The sequence below is a fragment of the Vicugna pacos genome, chromosome 11 (genome assembly GCF_048564905.1).
Source record: "Vicugna pacos chromosome 11, VicPac4, whole genome shotgun sequence".
NCBI classification, from domain to species: domain Eukaryota; kingdom Metazoa; phylum Chordata; class Mammalia; order Artiodactyla; family Camelidae; genus Vicugna; species Vicugna pacos.
The window spans coordinates 69,994,984-70,015,819 of NC_132997.1; the positions used below are offsets into that span (position 1 = coordinate 69,994,984).

At 34.3% G+C, this 20,836-nt stretch overlaps 1 protein-coding gene across 5 annotated transcripts in view; it reads left to right on the top strand.

Moving 5' to 3' along the window:
* HECTD2 (HECT domain E3 ubiquitin protein ligase 2) overlaps positions 1-17,868 on the top strand; it is a 61,878-nt gene extending 44,010 nt beyond the window's left edge. For 2 of the 5 annotated variants that reach the window (XM_072971595.1, XM_072971596.1), the window contains exons 11-21: positions 900-996; positions 4,326-4,433; positions 5,314-5,446; positions 6,344-6,432; positions 9,829-9,987; positions 13,205-13,279; positions 13,975-14,062; positions 14,151-14,257; positions 15,555-15,670; positions 16,178-16,321; positions 17,616-17,868. In XM_072971595.1, the coding sequence (XP_072827696.1) occupies positions 900-996; positions 4,326-4,433; positions 5,314-5,446; positions 6,344-6,432; positions 9,829-9,987; positions 13,205-13,279; positions 13,975-14,062; positions 14,151-14,257; positions 15,555-15,670; positions 16,178-16,321; positions 17,616-17,736 (1,237 nt within the window). In that variant the 3' untranslated portion in view covers positions 17,737-17,868. Of the gene's footprint in view, positions 1-899; positions 997-4,325; positions 4,434-5,313; positions 5,447-6,343; positions 6,433-9,819; positions 9,988-13,204; positions 13,280-13,974; positions 14,063-14,150; positions 14,258-15,554; positions 15,671-16,177; positions 16,322-17,615 lie in introns of those variants that run through there. The other 3 variants (XR_012077493.1, XM_072971597.1, XM_072971598.1) reach the window with 3 other exon arrangements.
* The last annotated feature ends 2,968 nt before the right edge of the window (positions 17,869-20,836 follow it).

Sequence of the window (20,836 nt, forward strand, 5' to 3'; positions counted from 1 at the left end):
CTGCCTTTTAATGGTTTCGTTCCAAAGGGAAAGCCATTTTATTTTCAGTTTGCACTAGGGCTGTCTCCTTTTTCCCCATAATGCCTGCCTTGCACCCAGTGGTCACAGATGTGCTGCTTGACTACTTGGATGTGTTCCAGCTATAACCGATTGAGTCACTGCAGCCACTTCTGCTGGGAGTCTAACTCCTGAGTGTCATTGCCACCATACTAGTTCTGTCTAAATGCATTTCTCTCAGTGAAGTTTGTGGCTCTTTTACAAAGCAATGAATGTGATCGCTGACCCCAGAAAAAAGTTATTTTCATATCCTTGGTTTGGTTTTTACAGATACATATCATTTCATATTTCTATAGCATTAAATACAATGCTAAAGCAACACACTTTTTCTTAACTTTCATTTTATTCTCTTAAATTTATTACTTCACTTTTCCTACTGTAGTTATTGCTAGAATTCCTGATTTCTGAAGCTCACACATCAGAAATACCCATATAATAGTGGATTCTTATGTTAATTTCTGCACATGAATTTTCTGTCCTAATCCTTCATCAGGACTTCTGCCTTCTGGTTCTGGTGTTGTCCATATTTTTCACAGGTAATGATGTACAAGTGACTGTGTAAACTGAAATTACTGTCTATAAACAATGTAAGTAGATTAGCGCTTATTTCAGAACATTAGATGTAGCTTCCTCTAGAGAATAAAGGCACTGCACATCTACTAATGGAACATACTTCACAGGGCTGTGGGGATTAAATGGTGCACATAAAATCATTTTGTAAGTGGTAAAACACAATACAAAAGTAATGTTTAATATTGTTAGAAGGGGTACCTTAGATTCCCTTAGTATAATTTTGCTAAAAATACACCATTTTGCTTTTTCTGTTTTCACTTGTTGAGCAGGTTTTCCTTCTGTCAGTACCCATTCGTTATTTCTATAGCTGCAAAAAAAATCATTATTCAAAGAGACTCAGAACAACAGATGATAAGCATCGCAAGGGTAAGCCAGCTATGAAAACATTTATGCTGACTATAATCAATATAGTAAATAATTGAACAAATAAGTCAACTGTCTTGTGAATTGTTCTAGCATAACCAGGAAATGTTAAAAGTAAAATTTATATTATACTCCCTCAAAAAGTGCTTAAACCTACCTATTCATGATATGGGAAAAAGATACCCCTCATCAGCTTCTCATTATATCGTAAATGCATAGCAGGAAGATCAAATGCCTCTCACAGATCCGAAGTCCTGGGAGCTTGTTGGACATTATTCTGTAGATCCCATCCTCCGGGGTAACTCGCAGAGCAAGGGTGAGAACTACATTGAGGACAAGGGAAGGCCTGTCCTTAACAGCAAACCACTCAGACCACTGACACGTTTTCTAGGTTTTACAACAAACAAATAGAGACAAACGAAAAATTAGAAGATGTAGCAAAAGATATAATCTTGGAAAACTGAGAAATATATCCCAAGAAGATGAGAGATGTTTTACTGATTCTTAGGAGACCACGTGCACGGAGGCTCATTGAAACCGGGGGAGCAGGCAGGCTGGTGTGAGGCACCTTATGGAGCAGGATGAAGTTGGTCTCTGGGCCTGTCGTTTCTACTCGCTACCACTTGTGTTTTCAGCACAGCACAGTTATGGCCTTGCTCTAAATACAGACCAGATTGACCCAGCTTTAAAAAAAAAAAAAAAAAAGCTAGAGCTCTAAACTGTACATTTAAATGCTCATGTATTTTGAAGATCTGCTTTTGTGACATGATTACTTACAACTTTTAAACTTAGAGGGAAGGTTGGTTGTAGTCTCCTTCAAATAAAGAGACCCAAGAGACTTCAAAATACCATAAAAAGTAAGAGTTGTTTAGCTCTAAAATGAGAAGGTGGTAGTTAGAAAACGGGATGTTTAAAATCAAGATTTTTGAAGTGATACGGTTATTGATGACAGAGTTGGTCAGTGTTTCTCATACCTTTTGGGCTGCACCCAGTAAATAATATGATTTTCAAAACAATTTAGTGTGCCCATGCATAAATGGTATATAACTGAAAGAAATGTGCAAGAAACAGTGTTTACCTTACTGAATGTAATTAGCTGATACTTTAAAACCTAATCTGTGGAAGGGAAAAAAATGGTTATAACTTACTAAATCAAATCAAAGATCAAAAAAGTGTTTATTATTCAGTAGGTCACCAGAAGGTGAGTATTTTTATCTATCAGAGAGCGAGACAAAAGATTTAAGTGCCTCCTGACATCCCAGAGTCAGCTTACACTGATTATGGGAATATTAGAAGAAATTTTACTGCCTGTGTGTATCAAGGGAGTAACATAGCCACACTACCCCCCTGAAAAGTAAGTTTAAACAGGTATATTTAGCACCAGAATTATTAATCTTGGGTAGATACTGGCTTAAAGATTAGTCTATATAGGTAGTCATTTTGACATTTTCTGTTAGTTGCATTGATGCAGTTTCATGTGCATTTTTCATACTTTTATCTACCTTGGGCTATGATTTTTCATATTAATAAGAAAAACTCTAAAGAGCTAGAAGCTTATCTAAGTTCCCCTGAGCAGTTTTCTGCTGTGTCACTGACACGTAAGATGTTAAGTGTCTTCTTTTGTGAAACTTTTCTTCCAATTAAAAGGAGAGTGGCAGCTGTAGATTGTGTCACAGGCTGAGTCTTCCACAGAGCACAGAAACAGATGAGTACAGACTGAAAGAGTCAAGTGGGATTACCAGTTATGGATGTTTCCCAACATTTTAACTGATGAACTGCCATACCACTTGGAATTAATGGCTGGTGACTATTTTGACCCAAGGACAGCCCTATAGGTAGTTAATGTAAGCAAGAATTTATGTAGCATAATCTGAAGTTGCAAGAGATTCCTTAACCTAAAAATAACTTCCTCATCAGACTATGTCTAAAATTCTACCATCGTTGAGTTATTTCTTTCATTAGAAGCACTTTCTATTCAGTATGAATTCCTGATGGAAGGAATAGCCCTAAGCCTTGTCTTCCATGAGCATCCTAGTTTAAATTTGTGTGTTGGGTATTTCCAGTGTGACAGCTTCCCAGGAGCTAGACTGGGAACAGCAGATAGGAAAGGGTTGGAAAACAGGTCCATGACAGAGGATACTATCCTGGAAATACAGATCTGCTTGAGCACTAAAGGGAGGACCCATAGAAGAAAAAACTATTAAAAACCTTTAAAGTTGGATATTGGAGAGATAAAGAAGGGCTTTGAATTAGTGTTTTATTATAGTAATCTACAAAATAATGAAAGTCACCTTATTATATATATTTGAGGTATTAAAATTTGATCTATAAAGCTTATTGCTGCAGATATTTAAAATGTCTGAAATGTTCATCTTTAACTTGCACAATAATTCATTTTCTTTGTACCAAAGAAGATCATATAGTTTGAAAAAGCTTTAGATTCAATTCACTATGCAAGCAGATAGACTTTATATGATAAATGATATTGATATTTTCCTTATATTTTGAAAATCATCCATATTTCCATTACCCAAACATAACTATTCTTAACATTTTAGTAAATTTTCTTTTGATATTTTTATCTGTATTATCTATATTATACATCTTTAAAAGGCAATGAAGTAGAAGCAGTATTGTATGTGCTATTTTGTTCCCCCTTTTTCCAGTTGTGCCTGCCTTAAACATTTTCTGTGTTATTTACATAGTTTTTATGACCGTTATTTTTAATAAGTGTATTATCTTCCATTAGGTAGATACATATTTAGGATATTTCTAGAGGTTTGCCTTTATAAATGATGTTGTGATGAACATCTCACTGTATTTTCTGTATTTAGAATTCTCAGAAGTGAAATTACTGGGACTAAGGCTCTGAACATAATTAATGGTTTCTGATAAATGTTGACAAATTACTTCCTAAAAGTAGACTAATTGTACTTTTAGAGTAAATTCAATATCTAAAAAAAGCTCAAGCAAATTTTATCATCAAAAATATATACCTTGTTTCAAACATTCCCACTTTATGCTTGTATTTATTAATCAGAAAACCTTGCTACTTAAGAGATGAAACATATAGAAGCTATAATACAACATTCTTTACTATAGGTGGTGAATTATTTTTGGTCCTCCATTTTGGACCCCCTTTGGTTACCATTGTTCCAAAATGAAATAAGCATAAGGCATTTTCATAAATCAAAGTTTGTGTAATTGAGTTCATGAAATTGTTTAAGAGATGCATAGAGAAGAATATGTGATTTTTACTAACGTGTTTAAATGTTTTAAATGAAATTATAGTTTAAGTAAAAATGAAAATGTTTGCTTTCTTTTTTAATCAGCAAAGTCTGGTGGATAAAGTATCTCGAAGACAGAGACCTGATATGAATATGCTATTTCTAAATATGAAAGTAAGGCGGACACATCTGGTTAGCGATTCTCTTGATGAGGTATAGATCATTTATTCCAAAATGATATTAATTGATTAAAGCTTTAAATAAATTTGACAATATGGTTTATTACTAAAACCTTAGTAGTCTGACTTTTACTTCTGCATACCAGTAAGTGTGCTTTCTTATATATTTCTTTTGATACCATAGTTAAAAACAGTTCTGTGTTCACAATTAAACCTTATGTTCATTTTTTATATGTTTATTAATGGTTTGCTGTTAAATCTTCAGAAAAAGATTTTATGTAGGACACTTAAGTGAGTAATTCATGTTTCTGAATATGTAACCTAGATTCTAGACCATCTTTGTTCTGGGTTTGTTGTGTAACAAGTCATTTTAACTTCTCCTAGTCCCAGACTATTCATCTGTAAAATTAAAAATTTCATCCTATGTACACGGTGTATTAGGTCTACTTAGGATGAACATAGTTTGATTGTATGTACATGTGTTATAGAGCTTCATGCTGTGTAGTTCTTTACCCATATCTTCATGTGGCTATTATAAGATAATACCTGATTTAGTTATGTGATTTTTTTGAAGTTTAGTGTTAAGGCAAGTGAAAGAAAAGGAAATGAATTACTTTATACTGTAATTTGCTAAATTAAAATCTTGGAGGCAATGATACTGAGAGGCAGTAACCTTGGGCAAGGTACTTGACCTCTCTAATTCTGTTTCTTGATCTATACAACAAACATCAGAATACTTAGTTCACACAGTGTTCAGCAGATATGTTGAATGGATGGGTGGATGGATGGATGGAGTTTTGTGCCATTTTAGATAAGATAAAGAATGCGTACATACTACATTTCCCCAGATTAAAAAAGTTAATTTCCTTTTTATTGCCCTTTGTTGTCCTCTGTTATATAATTTCTTCAAATAGTTAACCCGGAAAAGAGCAGACTTGAAAAAGAAGTTGAAAGTTACATTTGTAGGGGAAGCTGGTTTGGATATGGGTGGCTTGACTAAAGAATGGTTTCTTCTTCTCATTCGCCAAATTTTTCATCCAGATTATGGTGAGTAAAGTTTTATAAACAGTGTTTCTTCATAATTGTTAGATTCAAGTAGTCACTCATTTTTAATCTACCCTGTGATTTTCCAGATTTTTCGGTCAACCATAAATGTTGAATAATTTAAAGATTTATTTGCATTTTAAAAATTGACCAAATTGACAATCAAAATATTCATTATCTTACTGGGAATCCTACACAAAATGTATAAAGACTGAAAGTACGTATTTGCAAGGAAGCATCCACATCTTTTCTGAATAAGCCAAATACATAATAACTTGTCATTGAAATAAAAAGAACATTCAAAATAAAAAACAAAACTATAGTTTGCTCTTCGCTAATATTTGAAGCCTCTTAAATAATGAGCCATTTTAATAAATAAGAATCATTAAATAACCCTTTGAAATTTATTTGGTTTTCTTTTATTTAGAGACAACACCTAAGTAATCTTTAGTAACTGTTAAATGTTTTTCTTCAAGGAAGAGTTTTAAGTGTTTTTCTTGTTCTTTATTTATCTTAAATATATATATATATGTATATATATCATCTTTCTGGCAATGGGAAATAGGGATGACACGGATAAGTTGAAATCTGCAGAAATGCTCAAAATTAATTTTGACCATAACCTGTAAAGTATAAAACTACAGTTTTTATAGAAGAAAATCAACTGATTAAATTAACTGTCTTTTTGTTCTGCATTTTCACCCTTGGTTCGGGATAGCAATGAACAATAAAATACTCTTACACACTCTCTGGACATATATTTGATACATCTTAAAGTGAAAGATGGTTTGTTAACTATTGCTGAACTGTTTTGCCTCTAATAGATGAGATGTCATGTATGTGTTTACCACTCTGATTTTTTAAATCAATCATATTAATAAAATTGTTTCTATTTTCCAGGCATGTTTACATATCATAAGGATTCATACTGCCATTGGTTTAGCAGCTTTAAATGTGATAACTATTCTGAATTCCGATTGGTTGGAATTGTATCCTTTAAACTTTCCACTAGGAGGTGCTAGTGGACTGAGGATTTTTAAAAATTCTATCTGAATTTTGGAAAACTATTCTCATTAAGCATTTTATTCAGATTAAATATTCTTGTCAAATTTACTAGTAGACTTTCAGTAATGTTTATTGTTTGTAATATCACAGTTATACAGTATCAGCATATTTAGTTAACTGAGAGGAATAACTGAATTTTAAATATTTTTCTCTGAAAACCTTATCTCAAAATAAAAATTATTTCCTATTTCATATATAATGTAGATTATCAGAAATTTAAGACATTTTTTAAAAAGTCAAAGTATCTTTCCTATTCATAATTATTCTCATAATTATTTTTCTGTTCTTTCACTTTGTGTTTATTTCACTTAGTTTTCTTAATTGAAACTGTAGAAATTAAATTAAATTAAAACTCTTAATATGGCCTCAAATCCTGAGGCAGTCATAAAAATTAAAAATTGAATAGAATGGGAGCATTTGAAGCATATGGCATTACTTTACACTGTTTTTCAAGATTACATAAATGCCTGTGCCATCCTCTGATCCCTGTCAGGTATATTGGAGAGGCCATCCCTGCACTGGGTGGGAGATGGGACAGGGTGCCTTCTTCATCACCTTTTTAAATTCTAAAAAAATGTATTTGTGGAAGAAAGAAGGGAGGAATAAATAAATGAGCATGCACTGGAGATACATAGATTAAAAGAAGGGAAAAAAATCTACCTTTAAGAAGCTTACCGTCTAGATGGACAGATGACTACCCATGTAAGGGGTAATCTGTTCCCCGAGTCAACTGACCATTTGGCATTAAATACTGAGGAGTTCTATGAAGGAAAAGATTCAATGTATTCCTTCAAGAGTAAGTAGAGATTTTTAAGTGCAACCAATATATTTGATTAACACAGGACTAGAGAGAGCAGGGCAGAGAGTGGGAGAATGGCTGGGGAAAAGTCCACGTGGTGCTGGCCCTATTACAGAGCAATGTGTAGGGCCACTTGGTGGGAGCAGGGGATACTCTGAGATTTATGGAAGGAGCTGTCAAAGAAGAGCCACCTGACAGAGGGCTTTGAATGTCTGTCTTTGTTGCATTTGTTGGAATCAATCCTGAGGAATAAATATGAAAATTGAGAGGCGGAGTGGCAGGAAAGTTAGTAGGGAGAAAATCACACATTGAGATGGTAAAATAAATTTAAAATTTTGTATATGTTGTCATATCTAAGGTCCAAAGTGCTAAGTCCACAGTATGGAATGCTTAACAATTCTTAGTCTTCTGTTTTCATTCTGTTATCTACAGTAATCATTTGTTGAATGTTTCAGCCTCATTGAAGGCTTGAGTCGTCGATGCTTCTCACTACAGTGTGAACTGGTTAAATTCTCTGATAAATCTGTTTGTCATATTTTACATTCTTATCATGGCTTGGATTTGGGTGTATTTTGGCTTTCTAATATTTATAATAAACTATTAGATCTTACACCACATTTTTAGAGTGGGATTATATGTAATATCATAAATTTGCTTATAGGTTTTTTTTTGCAATAGACATTAGTTTCTATTCATCATTACCCTCAAAGAGCATATTAAGTATAATTTTCATGTTGCATATTACAAGTTAAACAGTTGAATCTAAAATTAAATTATAGCCACTACTGTCTCATATGTATTTATCTCACAAAAAATAAATTGTAGAAAGTAAGGTTGATACTCTAAAAAGCATGATGATGTATAGAAAAAATGTGAGATAATAGTAGATTGTGATCATTTAAGTGGTTGAGAAATCTGTCAAAGGTGAGAATTAGAAACTGAGAAGTAACAGGCATGATGAGTAAGAAAATATAGTTAGTTCCATGCATATTTCCAGTTTCTAAATTTCAGAACCAAAGTTTTATTGTTTTAGTAGGTGTGATAGTATTGTGTTTCTAATGCAATTATTTTTAAGTATTAAGGCTTGAGGTTTACAGGAAATATAGTAAAACCTATATAAATAATTGTTAACTGTTTTGAAGATTACATTAACAGCCATAATCTAACCTTTTTTTTTTAATTAGAATGGCCTACACCAAAGGGACATTGTAGCTAAGGGTAGGGGCGATATAATATTGTGCACGGTTTGCAAACTCTGGTCTGTTTGCATCACATGACACCTCAGTGGCTCCAGCAGAATCCCCACCCCCATTTCTGCTTCAACCAGAGCAGCTTGATTTAGTGTGAAACGAAACATGCTGCTTCTTCCTATGAGAGCGCCCAAAAGCAAATCCTGTGAACCTACTTCCTCACCTGTCAAAAACCTCCCTTCAGGATTGTAATTTTTTTTTAAGCTTTAATGAAAACTTGCCACCCTACTACATGATCATAGCTGGTGACCACAGTAGTGTTGTAGTTACTACTGTTCTTGCTGTTACCGCAATTATGGACGTACATTTGACCTTATTTTAGTGTCTTTCCCCTAGAACACACTGTCTCTGTTGATGTGGCTACCTATAAAATAGCATATCTATTTCTTAAATTACTATTAGCCTTCATTCTGCCATAGCAAATTAAAATGTTGTCTGTCTTCTAATTTTTTTAATTGTTTTCAAGAATTTATCCAGCCCAAATGTTTAGATTTCCTTTTGAGCCTGTAAAATTAATGACTTCCTTAAGAACTTAATATTATAATCTTTGATAGTTGAAATATTATGAAATTTGATCTAAAATCTCTCTTTTAGCAAGTGGATAAGTTACATTCTGCCATAGAACTGATAAACAAAATGCAATTGGACCAAGTTTAGAAATGCTTCTATAGCTTTTTAACTTTAACACTTTGAGTAAACTCCAAGTAATGAAAGTCTTTCAAGTATTACTGTGGGACATTAATTGTGCTATTAGCTTATCAATAGTATGTGCATATGTGTACACACATCTGTGTGTGTCCATATGTTTATTTAATACAGCTCTCTCTGCATAGCTTGTATTTAGTTTTTAAATAGCTAAAATGATCACCAAAATCAGTGGTGTGTTCTGCAGTGAGTTCTACTGAGTAAATTGCTGCTGTTGCCTATAAAATCATAAACATCTTTGTTTAGATTTAGAAAATGCTTTCTTATGTGTTAAATAATTTATAGAAATGTATGAAATTTCTATCTCTTGTGATCTTAGATAAACTTTCCTAGGGAAATCATTCAGTACTATCACTTGAACCTGTCCTTTTTACATGCTGTTTCGTAATCAAGGAATTACACTGTGTAAAATAAAGGGAAAATAAAGGAAAGAGGAAGTATGTGGGATTAATTAGAAAGTCAGTGTTAGATCTGGTAGAAGTATGCAAGAAATAGACTGATGCATAATTCACAACTCATTTGTTGTCATGGATTTTATGTTAATGCTTAACATTTAGTATGCATAGCTTATGGGACTAGCTGTTTATAACAGCATTACCTTGGATATTCGTTTCCCGCCCTGCTGCTACAAGAAATTATTGAGCCCTCCCATCGTTCCTAGTGATCAAAATACTCCAGTGGGCATCTGCAATGTTACCACGGATGATTTATGCCAAATTATGCCTGTAAGTATGACGTTGTTTAGCATCTTATCCCTTAATGCTAAATCATCTCTTTTCTACTGCAGTCTCTGTCCTCCTAACACAATTCTTATGTTTACATATGGTTTCCCCCTACCTTTGTAACCCATCTCCTTTCTCATCTAGCTATTTCCTTCCTTATAGAGACACATAACCCACTTTGCAGCACTTCTGAGCTCCTACAGCATAGTAGTATAGGCTTTGAGTCAGAGGCAGAGATTTGAATCCAGGCTCTGCTACTTGTTAGCTCTGTGAAATTGGATCAATTGTTTAACCTTTCTGAGCTGTAGTTTCCTCATATGAACAATGGGATAGTAAAATATATATATTGGAGGGATTCCATGAGATAATAAGGGAGTTAGTACTTGGTTGCTTCTGTGGATTTGTTAACATGTCACTATGCAATATCATTAACAATGTGTGCAACAGCATCTCTGAATAAAATTAGTGAATTTCACAGGCCTGTCTGATAATATTTCTCAGTCCAGAAATTAGAATTCTGATCATCAAATTTAATTCAGTATTAAAATTCAGTAGACGAATCGGTAGTATACACATCATCCTGACAATCCTCTCTAATAATAGTACTTTTTACAGCTGAGTTTTGATAACTGTTGGTCAGCAGAGAATTCCCCATAATATTCTTACCAAGTACCTGGAGGTGAACATTTCCTTTGCTCATTAAGGTCCTATCTAAATATCTCTGTGTTTTAATGGACAGGTGAGTTTGGTGTAGGGGTGGCACCTTCCTACCAAAGTTGAGAAACCTCTCCAAACATGACCAATTTAGCAAACCATTCTTCATGTGATATCACACATTTTTGGAATTTGGTTTGGGTTCTTTCAGATTACAAGCCTCAATTCATATTTTCATAAGATCTCAAAAGTTGGAAAAAATTGCAAAAGGTATAATAGAACAGGCTCTGCTTAAGAAACTGAAAGATCTGCCCTCTATGGTTTTGTATTTTTGCAACACACTACCTATGACTCTGGGTGAGTCACTTAATCTCCTTGTTGGTATAAAAATGGGAGTTACTGTTCTATATATACTAATATATACTAATTAGTATGTAATATATACTAATGTTCAAGCTACCTTCTCATTTTAGATTTCTGTGATTTTTTGTCCCATAGATGCAGTTTTTACCAAATTTCTTACCAATAAATTCCCTAATTTTATTTTTTTTTTTAACCAATAAATGATGTAATTTTATGGGTAAAGCTATTTGAATTTGACTCATTTAGATCTAGGTTTTTTAATTAATAATAATGGATATTTTATGAACGACTATGCCAATATGTTGTTTTATATTATAGAACTGAAGATGACACTGAATTAATTTTATATTCTTATACTGGCTCTTTAATAATGAACCCAGACTGTGCATATATTAGATCAACTGTAGAAAAAGCTTGAGTTTCAATACATGCATGAATAAAGCTTAAAAGGAAGCAAGAAAACTGCTGCTGTGTTAGGATAGTGGAATGTGGGTAATTCTTCTAAAAAGCTTCTAATGGATTATCAATTCATTAATGACATCTGTTAGCACCTAATTTCCATTTCACATATGGTAAAACAGCTATTAAAAAGTTTTAAATGCTTTTTTTATTCAGTACTTTACCATTTGTATTTGTACACTATGTGTTTCAAGAAAAATAAACAGGAAAGCAAAAAGAAGCATATGGTGATACATTTCTTAATCTAAACACAGTATCTGTGAATAAGGACAAAAAATACAGAAAGTAAGCAAAATATTCAACTATGGAGCCTTCAGTATAGTGTTAATAGACCAGTGCTTTTCCATGACCATGTTGATGAAAACTCCCATTGGTTCTCTCTGGAGTCCATGACTCAAAGCATCAGAATTGTCCAGCACCACCCACAGATCTTCCCCACGCAGTCTTATGAAAATCACACTTGAGGGTTTTAGTTGACAGTGGAGGAGAGGTTTAACTTGAACCAGCAACTGTAATAGCTCTTTTCTTTCTGTTTAAGTCACTCTCAAATATTCGGTATTAAGTAAGACTGGAGTATTCAGTGTGAAAACCAAGTCTGTATCTTCACACACTGTTTTTTTAAATTTTAGGTTTACAAAATCATTAAAATGTTGAAATAGATGGGTAATTAATATTTTAGAGATAGCATATTACAATTAAGAGTTATCTATATACAGTTATAGATTTGAAAAATCAACAAAAATTGGGTTTTGAAAATACAGAGGTTGCAAATAAAAAGCTTACAGTCCTGAGTAAAGAGATCTGAGTATATAATTTCATTACCTAATTGAATTTGTATTTTGTCATTAAAAGTTTAATATTTGAAAGAAGGTGGTAAATCCTTTCCATTGGATTCACCTACTAGTCCCTGAAATTCTTTAGAGGAAAAAAAAAACTGCATATCTCCCAGTTATAATAAGTTATAATTTTCAGCATCTATAATTTTATTAATAATTAAAACAAATGATGAAAATCATATCAAATCTATGCCAGCCTAAATCTATTTTAAAATTTCTGGTTTTAATGGAGTAGAAAATTTATTATTAAAAGTATGTAAGCTCCTTCTAATCATGCTATTCTTTATTTCTTCTAATATTTAAAATAAAACATTTTTTTCATAAAACCTAAATTTTTTTAATATTGGTTTGTTTTTTCTGTTTTTAAATCTCTGTTCATGGAAAACATGAGTTATAATGTAGGAAAACTTTCTCCCAGTGTTCTCAACTTTTTCTTGGGAGAGGAGGGTGCTGTAAGTGAAATGTAAAAACCACTTAACATGTATAAACTGTGTATTTTTATGTTTAAAGGATGAATCCTAAAACATTAGCAGATTTTTAAAAAATATAGATTGAAAGTGAGAAATACTATAAATTCATCACTAGTGATGCTGCAGGGAGCAGTGACTCATGATGGAGACTGAGCTCTTAGCCGGCTGCGTAAGAATAGACCTAGAGTTATGCTCCATGGTTTTGACTAGATGTTTTCCTCTTACGTGACCTTTTCCAGTGAATTTTTCCACGTCTTGTACATGGTAGAAATCATTAACAAGCATTTTCAGCCCTGGAAAATACACCTCTAATATTATCTTTGTTTCAGAATCTGAAACCATTTATCTCACATGTAAATGAACTACAATTGATCTGCTTAACTGTTTTGGGTAGTTCTATTTGATTTAAAAACACAGGTAACAGCTTTCTCTTTACAGGAGTTGGCCCATGGATTAAGCGAACTCCTATCATATGAAGGCAATGTTGAGGAAGATTTCTTTTCAACATTTCAGGTACCATCAAGGGCAAATAGCTTTCTGTTAACCATGTATTTCATATATGAAAAATACCATTTGTTAACCATACACCCATCGTTAGAAAAGACAAGCAGGGATTGATCAACACATACCATCCCCTTTCATGAAGACTCTTAACCTGATAAAGCAGACACCGTGAAGCAGACACGTGTAGGTGAGCAGTCAGGGAAGGCGCTGAAAGTCACCAAGGGTGAGGGGACTCTGCCAGGCACCTGGCCTCTGCCCTTGACCCAGTTACTGCCTTAGAACTTTTCAGCTTTGAAAAACAAATCTCTCTTGTAGCTTCAGCACAGGAAGTTATGAGCAGAAACTAACAGGTCAGACCCAAACTCCCATTTCTACTCCCCTAATAATAATAGGGAAGTGAAAATTTTAGTAATCCACAGAGCTCCAAAGACCTGAGTGCTACCTAGATGGCCACGCAAGTTTGGAAAACATCTGTATTTAACATCATTCAACAGAGAGGGTTAAGACTCTACTTTTTTACCCCAAAATGCTTTCACGACCCCTCATCCTTAATACAGATACCACAAGAGCCTGTCCTTTCTGTAGTTTGTATATTTAGAAGAGGGGATAGCCATGTTCTTTTTTCATTTTACAAACCTGTTCTTCAAAGCCTGTTAATATGTCAGTCATACCAGTAAATATGCTGTGTTGGGATGTCCCATCAGGTTTTTCAAGAAGAATTTGGAATAATTAAGTCCTATAATTTAAAGCCAGGTGGTGATAAAATTCCAGTCACCAACCAAAACAGGAAAGGTAAGCTAAGACACCATTTCTTAATTAAAGTGCATTAGAGTTGTTGGCATTTACTTTTACATTTAACAGATGTAAAATTGCTTTGCAGAATATGTACAGCTTTATATTGACTTCCTTCTCAACAAATCCATCTATAAGCAGTTTGCTGCATTTTATTATGGATTTCATAGTGTGTGTGCTTCAAATGCCCTAATGGTGAGTTTAAAATGTTAAAGTATGCTTTCAGTTAGGTTTTGTAATAGTATAATATAAACAAATAATTCCTTACATAGTTTCGTAGATAAGCTTTGAAAATAAATCTTATACTTTTTAAAGATAGAGCTAGAAATAAAAATAGTTCTCTCATTTCAGCCTAAAGGAAAAAAAGACATTCCCCTGCCCCCGCCCTTATGCTGTGTCTTACGCTGTGTCTTTTAGGGCTTTAGCTGTTTTCCCCAGGTAGAGTGGAGGAAGGCATCCGGGTCTTTAATACTAAGGGGCAAAGCCCAGAAAACAGAGTTAACATAAGCTCCAAAGCAAAAGCCACAACTTTTCACCGATTAAGGAACATATTTATAACTGCTTCCTGCCGCTTCAGGGGTCCCCCAGTGACTCTTAATTGCCTTTTACCCACCGGAAGTAGTTTGTTTCCGGAGTCATAATGGACTCCGGTTGGTTTGACTTTCTCTGAGCCACCTGAATGTGGGGCAGCTGCTGTCGGGAACACTGTGTCGGAAAGACCATGAGATAAAAGCCTCGTTTCTGTTCTCCCCAGCTGCCCTGGGCACAGGCACACTCCATCATGCCGTTGGTTCCTCCCTTTGGTTTTATCAGGAGGGTTTGGAGTGAGGTCTTCCATGTGAATTATTTTTCATAGGAGAGAGCTTATTTTAGAGTGACCTTTGTCACATATCTGTTGAAAGTACCTTAGAAAGTGGAGCATTTGTTGAGTTCTAATTGAGTTTCGTCTGTGATGCACTGTAGTGATGGGGGTGGGGAGTGGGTAATAAATAAATAGCAGAGCAGGTCTCTAGTTTTAAGTCTTAATCTCTTTAGGTGGGAGACAACCTATGTAGGTGAAAAAAACAAGAGAACAACACAAGACAGATTGTGACCTAGTACCCAGACTCTACCCAGGAGGCATTATGGAGTGTTGGAGCCAGGCTTGCCAGTAGATGCTGGAATAGCTGAGAGAGTTTCAAGCTGGGTTTTGGGGAAGAGTTATGATTTGGATTCATGCTTATTCATCTGCTTGTTTTTCTGCCAAAGCTGCTGACTGCTATTTGCAAGAGGGGGAACCCAACAGTTTGACAAGATTTATAAACTTTCAGAAGCAAAAATACCTCACCTCAGTGGGAAAAATATAACCAGATTTTTTCCTTTGGGAAAAATGGTTTGATTTACCTTAGAAAGTCATGATGTTTATAATTTGATTCAGTGAAAATAGTTCTCATTTCCCTTTTTAAAAAATCATCACTTTTTATTCTCATTTTTGATGAATCATTATTGGCAGCTGCTTCGTCCAGAAGAGGTCGAAATCCTGGTCTGTGGAAGTCCTGAACTGGACATGCATGCTCTGCAGAGAAGCACTCAGTATGATGGCTATGCGAAAACTGACCTGACTATACGGTGAGCTCTCTCTACTTCTGAGAGTGAGGCAGCGGAAGAGGGAAGGGAAGAGAATGCAACTGGTTTATTTGAATACCCTTTATCTCTTGAAAGTAATGCAAGAATGTTCAATATGAAATCACTTGGCAATCCCCCTGGGAGAAAGTGGTATGAATAAGATTCTACAAAAGCACAGAGATTTTACTTTTTTAAAAAATGACTGGTTCTAGAATCACAGGGATGCTGCGCTTACAAATAGCACTTTAACAGCACCGGGTTGAAAAAAATAAGAAAAATTATAGAGGAGAAAAATGGCATTTGTACTCTTCATTGTTGGACTATTTTTATAATAATATTAGTAAGAAATCTAATTCATATCTAGAAGCCTGTCACTCCTTAATTTCACATTAAGAGTTCTGTGTATGTTTAAGGGCAGTTGTTTCCCTAGAGCTTACTTTATATTACTGTATTCTCATCTGCAAGGTTTTTGTCACAATATTTTACATAAATTTCTTTGGTGTTCTCTAGATACTTTTGGGATGTTGTGCTTGGATTTCCTCTTGATCTTCAAAAGAAGTTGCTACATTTTACTACAGGAAGTGACAGAGTACCTGTAGGAGGAATGGCTGATTTGAACTTTAAAATCTCAAAGAATGAAACTTCTACTAACTGGTAAATTTCCAGACTGTAATTTTTTTTTAATCTACAGGTTTTGCTAATAATATGTTTGAAATTAGAAGGTTCTCTTAATCTGAAATCATTTTCCTAGAAAAATATTGGGCGTAAACATGGCCCTGAGAGAAGAGAGACTATAGCTTTAAGTTCTATATTAATTTTGAGACATACCAATACTAACAGATAATAATCCTTTCAATCAGCTTTTTACTTTGCTAAGTCAACCATTTTATGGTTGTTTCTAGACTCTTGCTTGCTTTTCATAGTATATTGTATTTAAAAATACTTAAAGGTATTTTTTATTTAAAATACCGGAGAGTCTTTTGGTTATCATAACTAGTACCAGAAAGTCCTTTTGTACTGTGGAAGTACCTCTAGTGCTAGTCTTTTTTTCTTTATCTAGTGCTCTTTGCATATGAAAGTGGTGATGATGATGATGATGATGATGATGGCTTTAAATTATTTTCTATAGTATTAATGGGTTAATACTGACCTACTTCTTTTACTAATCATCTTGTAATTTCTAAAGCTAATTTGAGTTGACACTACTTTAATTGTAATCATTTTTTCTCCTGCCCCATATGTTCCCTGAGTCCTGTCAGTTCTTCCTTTCATTTTAGAATTGGAATCTATCCTTTCCCTTCCCACTGTTCCCACTGCCACCACCAACAGCTATTCTGTTGCTGTGGAGTGCATAAAGACTGAGGGAAAGGGTCTCAGAAACCTGTAGAAATCTTGACTAAAGATAACAGTGTCATCGGGTAGAGGGTTGGAAGATGAATGTTGCCTGTACTTTGAGGGCAGCAACATTGGAAGTGTGGGTATCAAGCATCCCAGAAATGTTCCTTTTATTATTTTTTGACAGTCAAGACTAAAGTAAATAATAAGAGTTACATTATCTACTACCCTGCTGGGTGTTTTATGTAGACACCTCTTTTAATCTTTCAAACAACTCATTTGAATAGTTTACCTTATCACAGTGATGGAGGAAACAGAAAAGTGGGGGAGATGGTATTCAAATTCAGATTTATCTGACTCCAAAAATAATGCCTCTGTAATGAAAGTTTCCTGAGAGCGGGGACACTGACTGACTTGTCTGTAAATCCAGCCCTGTGTCTACAGTGTACCTGTTACTCCAGGAGTTTTTATTCAGTAAAGGATCGGATGAGTCAGTTCTTAGCATAGTCAAATAGATTTGAATGTGTGTGTCCAGGTAACTCTGAAAGTTGCTTAGCAGTCGTTCTGTGTGTGTTTTAAGACTTAGTATCTTTAAAAAAATTTTCTTCCATAGGTTGCCTGTGGCCCACACCTGCTTCAATCAACTTTGCCTTCCCCCCTACAAGAGCAAAAAAGACCTGAAACAGAAATTGATCATTGGAATTTCAAATTCAGAAGGTTTTGGACTTGAGTAACCTAAAAGACTTGAAATATATTTTATATGTAGCATTCACCTCCCTCTTATTGTGCCTTTAACCTTTTCATGTTTCTGTCTCAAAACACCTTGGCAAAGCTCAGCAACTTTAAAGTACTAATTTTCCTTTTAATCAAGTATGAAGTATGTTCAGTGGAGGCATGGTTTCCTAAAGACACAGACATTGTTTGAGTGAGGAAAAGACCAGGTGGCAGAGACAGGTGTGGGTCCAGTCCTTCTTTTTTATAGCACTTTATCATTCTCCATAAGTAGTTTGTCACAGGTGTTCCACTGGGAAAGCATCGTGCAGTCAAGAATGCATTGATGACAGAGAGAAGCCCAGTGGCAGGTTGTGTGCTGCTAGCACACAGTAGCAACACAGATAGCTACATTATCATTAATGTAAGGCATGTAGCCATATTTTCATATAGCGGTCAAACAACAGTATAATTGCAGCTGCAATTTACAGGGTTTTTTGATATACTGGCTTTGATCCTATAAGATTCTTTTCAACTGTTACTGAAAAGCATGTAAATAACTACATAATAGCCTGAGAATAATGGGATTTTGATAGTGCCATTTATTGCTAAAGATTTATTTTTACAAAGTAAATTCAGGGTTTTAGATGTGTATACAGCTTTTACAAATCAATAAAGATGATTGTACAAGAGTGTAACTATTTTCAGACTAATTGGATTCAAGGTTATATTCTTTTAAGTATTGTTAGTCTGCATGCACGTGGGCAGTAAACTAGTTACTTTGAGTACTCTGTAATACTTGTATAGTCATTTCTTCTTCAGGGTCAGAATATTAGAAAGGAAATCATATCTGACAAATCACTGATAAATTTAAGTCAATTACAAGCACAAAAGAAAAGAGCTGTTTTTATATCTACTTTGATTGATGTACAGGATTTATTTCTAATATTTTTTGATCACCAGTTTTTAGAAAAGGTAGGCTAAGGTATCTGACAAAAGTGAATACAATAATAACATTTGTGTCAAAATGATGTAGCTTGGTGTAAAAATAAATTTCAACATTTTGGCCAAAATGTTTGTTTTTCACTGGATTCTGAATATAGCAAATTCAGAAGTACCCTTTTTGGAGTTTCTAATAAAGTAGCATGTAAAAAGAAACTGCATTTTTAAGTCAGACAGTAAATGATTTTCTTTTTAATTTCCAGCAAATGAAGCAGTTTTATTAGCATGTTACAAATATTTCCAAGTCAAGACTTCTCTATTATATGTTGATAGCTTTCCTTCAGAAAACTCTGAAGATATATTTGCAATAATAATGAAGCCAGCATTTTGTACCAGCATATGGTTCACATGCAAATACTACTTGCCCCCAATTTTTTTTCTGAGTTATGCGGTTATTGCTCTGCTTCCTGTGTCCAGCCAGCAGCAGGCTTCTTTTAGGGTGGAGGGGCTAGTCAGCTTGTCCTGCAGTTCTGAAGCCAACGTGTGAATCTCTGAGGAAAAGGAGTTAGTTTACTGTTCTCTTAGAGACAGAAGTGACTCTGCTTTTCCACTTGGAGAGACTATTTAGAGGGTTTTTCTTAAAATTTTTGGAATGCCTATGAGAGTTAAAGGCATGATGGTTTTGTTTTGTTTGCTCTGTTTTTAATCCATATGCAAATAAAACTGCTTCTCTCTTATACTGCTAGAACTAGAAAGTAAGATGTTTAATGTAGGCTACTACTAACTGATAAGCACAAAAGAATCATGTATAAGAAACCAGATTTAAGTGTTTTAACTAAAAATGTAAACAAAGTTTTTATTTGGTAGAGATGGAAAAATTGTGTGGGTTTGGTCTGCATGTTTAATGATGTGCTTGTATATCGATAGCTATGTCATTTTTAAATAAGAAATACACAAGCAAGCTAAATTTTTAAATGACAAAGTCCATAAATAACTGGAAAATTTCTGTTGTCTCTTGATGAAATTTATAACCATTTATCACTAAATTGCACATTGCCTTTATTTATTTATGCTCTGGTTTTGGTTTACAGTGTAATTAATACCTCATTTTTTTAAAAAAAAACCACTACTGTTATATTTCGTTAATTTAAACAGCTAGAAAATTCATGCAGTTGCTTTTTTTTTTAATATAATCTGTTAATGAATTCTTGATTTTTGTATCTGCCACAGTAAATTAAAGCATTGCACAGTATTTATCAGTATTTACAAAATGTCCTGTCCTTTTTTTAATCTTAGCTTAATCATATTTTTGTCTGTTTGATGAGAAGTTTTTAACAGTCCCTCTTTTTTGTACAAATATGTATTGTATTAAGTTAATTTCTGGATAAAATTTTTCAAGTATTAAAGTTATATAATCCTCCAGGCTTTGGTTCATTTTTTGAACATTAAGCAGTGAATTAAAACCATAAGTTTAAAATCTTACAGATGCAAACTATTCTTTGTGTTACACTGTCTCTTAAACTAGTGCTTAGGAAGATTGCTAATGTATACAACTTTAAAAGATGCATGCTGTTACCAAATATAACCAGTCTCTAGCATTATTTTTCAGTATGAAGCAGTATATATCCAGTGTCTGGATGATCACACAGACATTCCATCAAATGAACATCATAACGCCATGGAGACCACCCAGAAATGAACTAAGTATGACATGTCGTTGGCCAAAGGTAGGTAACTTCAAATCTTAAATATTTCCCCCCCAAAACCATTGGCTTGGCCCTTTTTTCCCTTGCCCACATTTTCTATGCTTAAAGAAAGAAGAGAGGATATTAGGAGACTGTAGGAGAGAGTGTCATGGGTGATGGATGGAAGATTGGGAGCTGGATGGGGGACTAGGGTGGGTTTTCACAGGGCTGGGTACAAGATCAGTTCACCCGGAGGACACACAGCCTTCAGTCCAGTGAGCAACTGTTAGGAACTGTGCTTTGGAGCCAGACTACCTGGGTTTGGGTTTCCTGCTAAGTAGTTGCATTTCCTCGGGCAGGTTATGTAATCTGCCCATGACTCACTCAATTGCCAAGTGAAAATAACTTGTAAAGTGGAAATAATAAACCCGTCCGTCTTAGTGATAAGGTTCCAGGGAGGGTTAAATGAATTAATGTGTGTGAAGCATGTACGCAG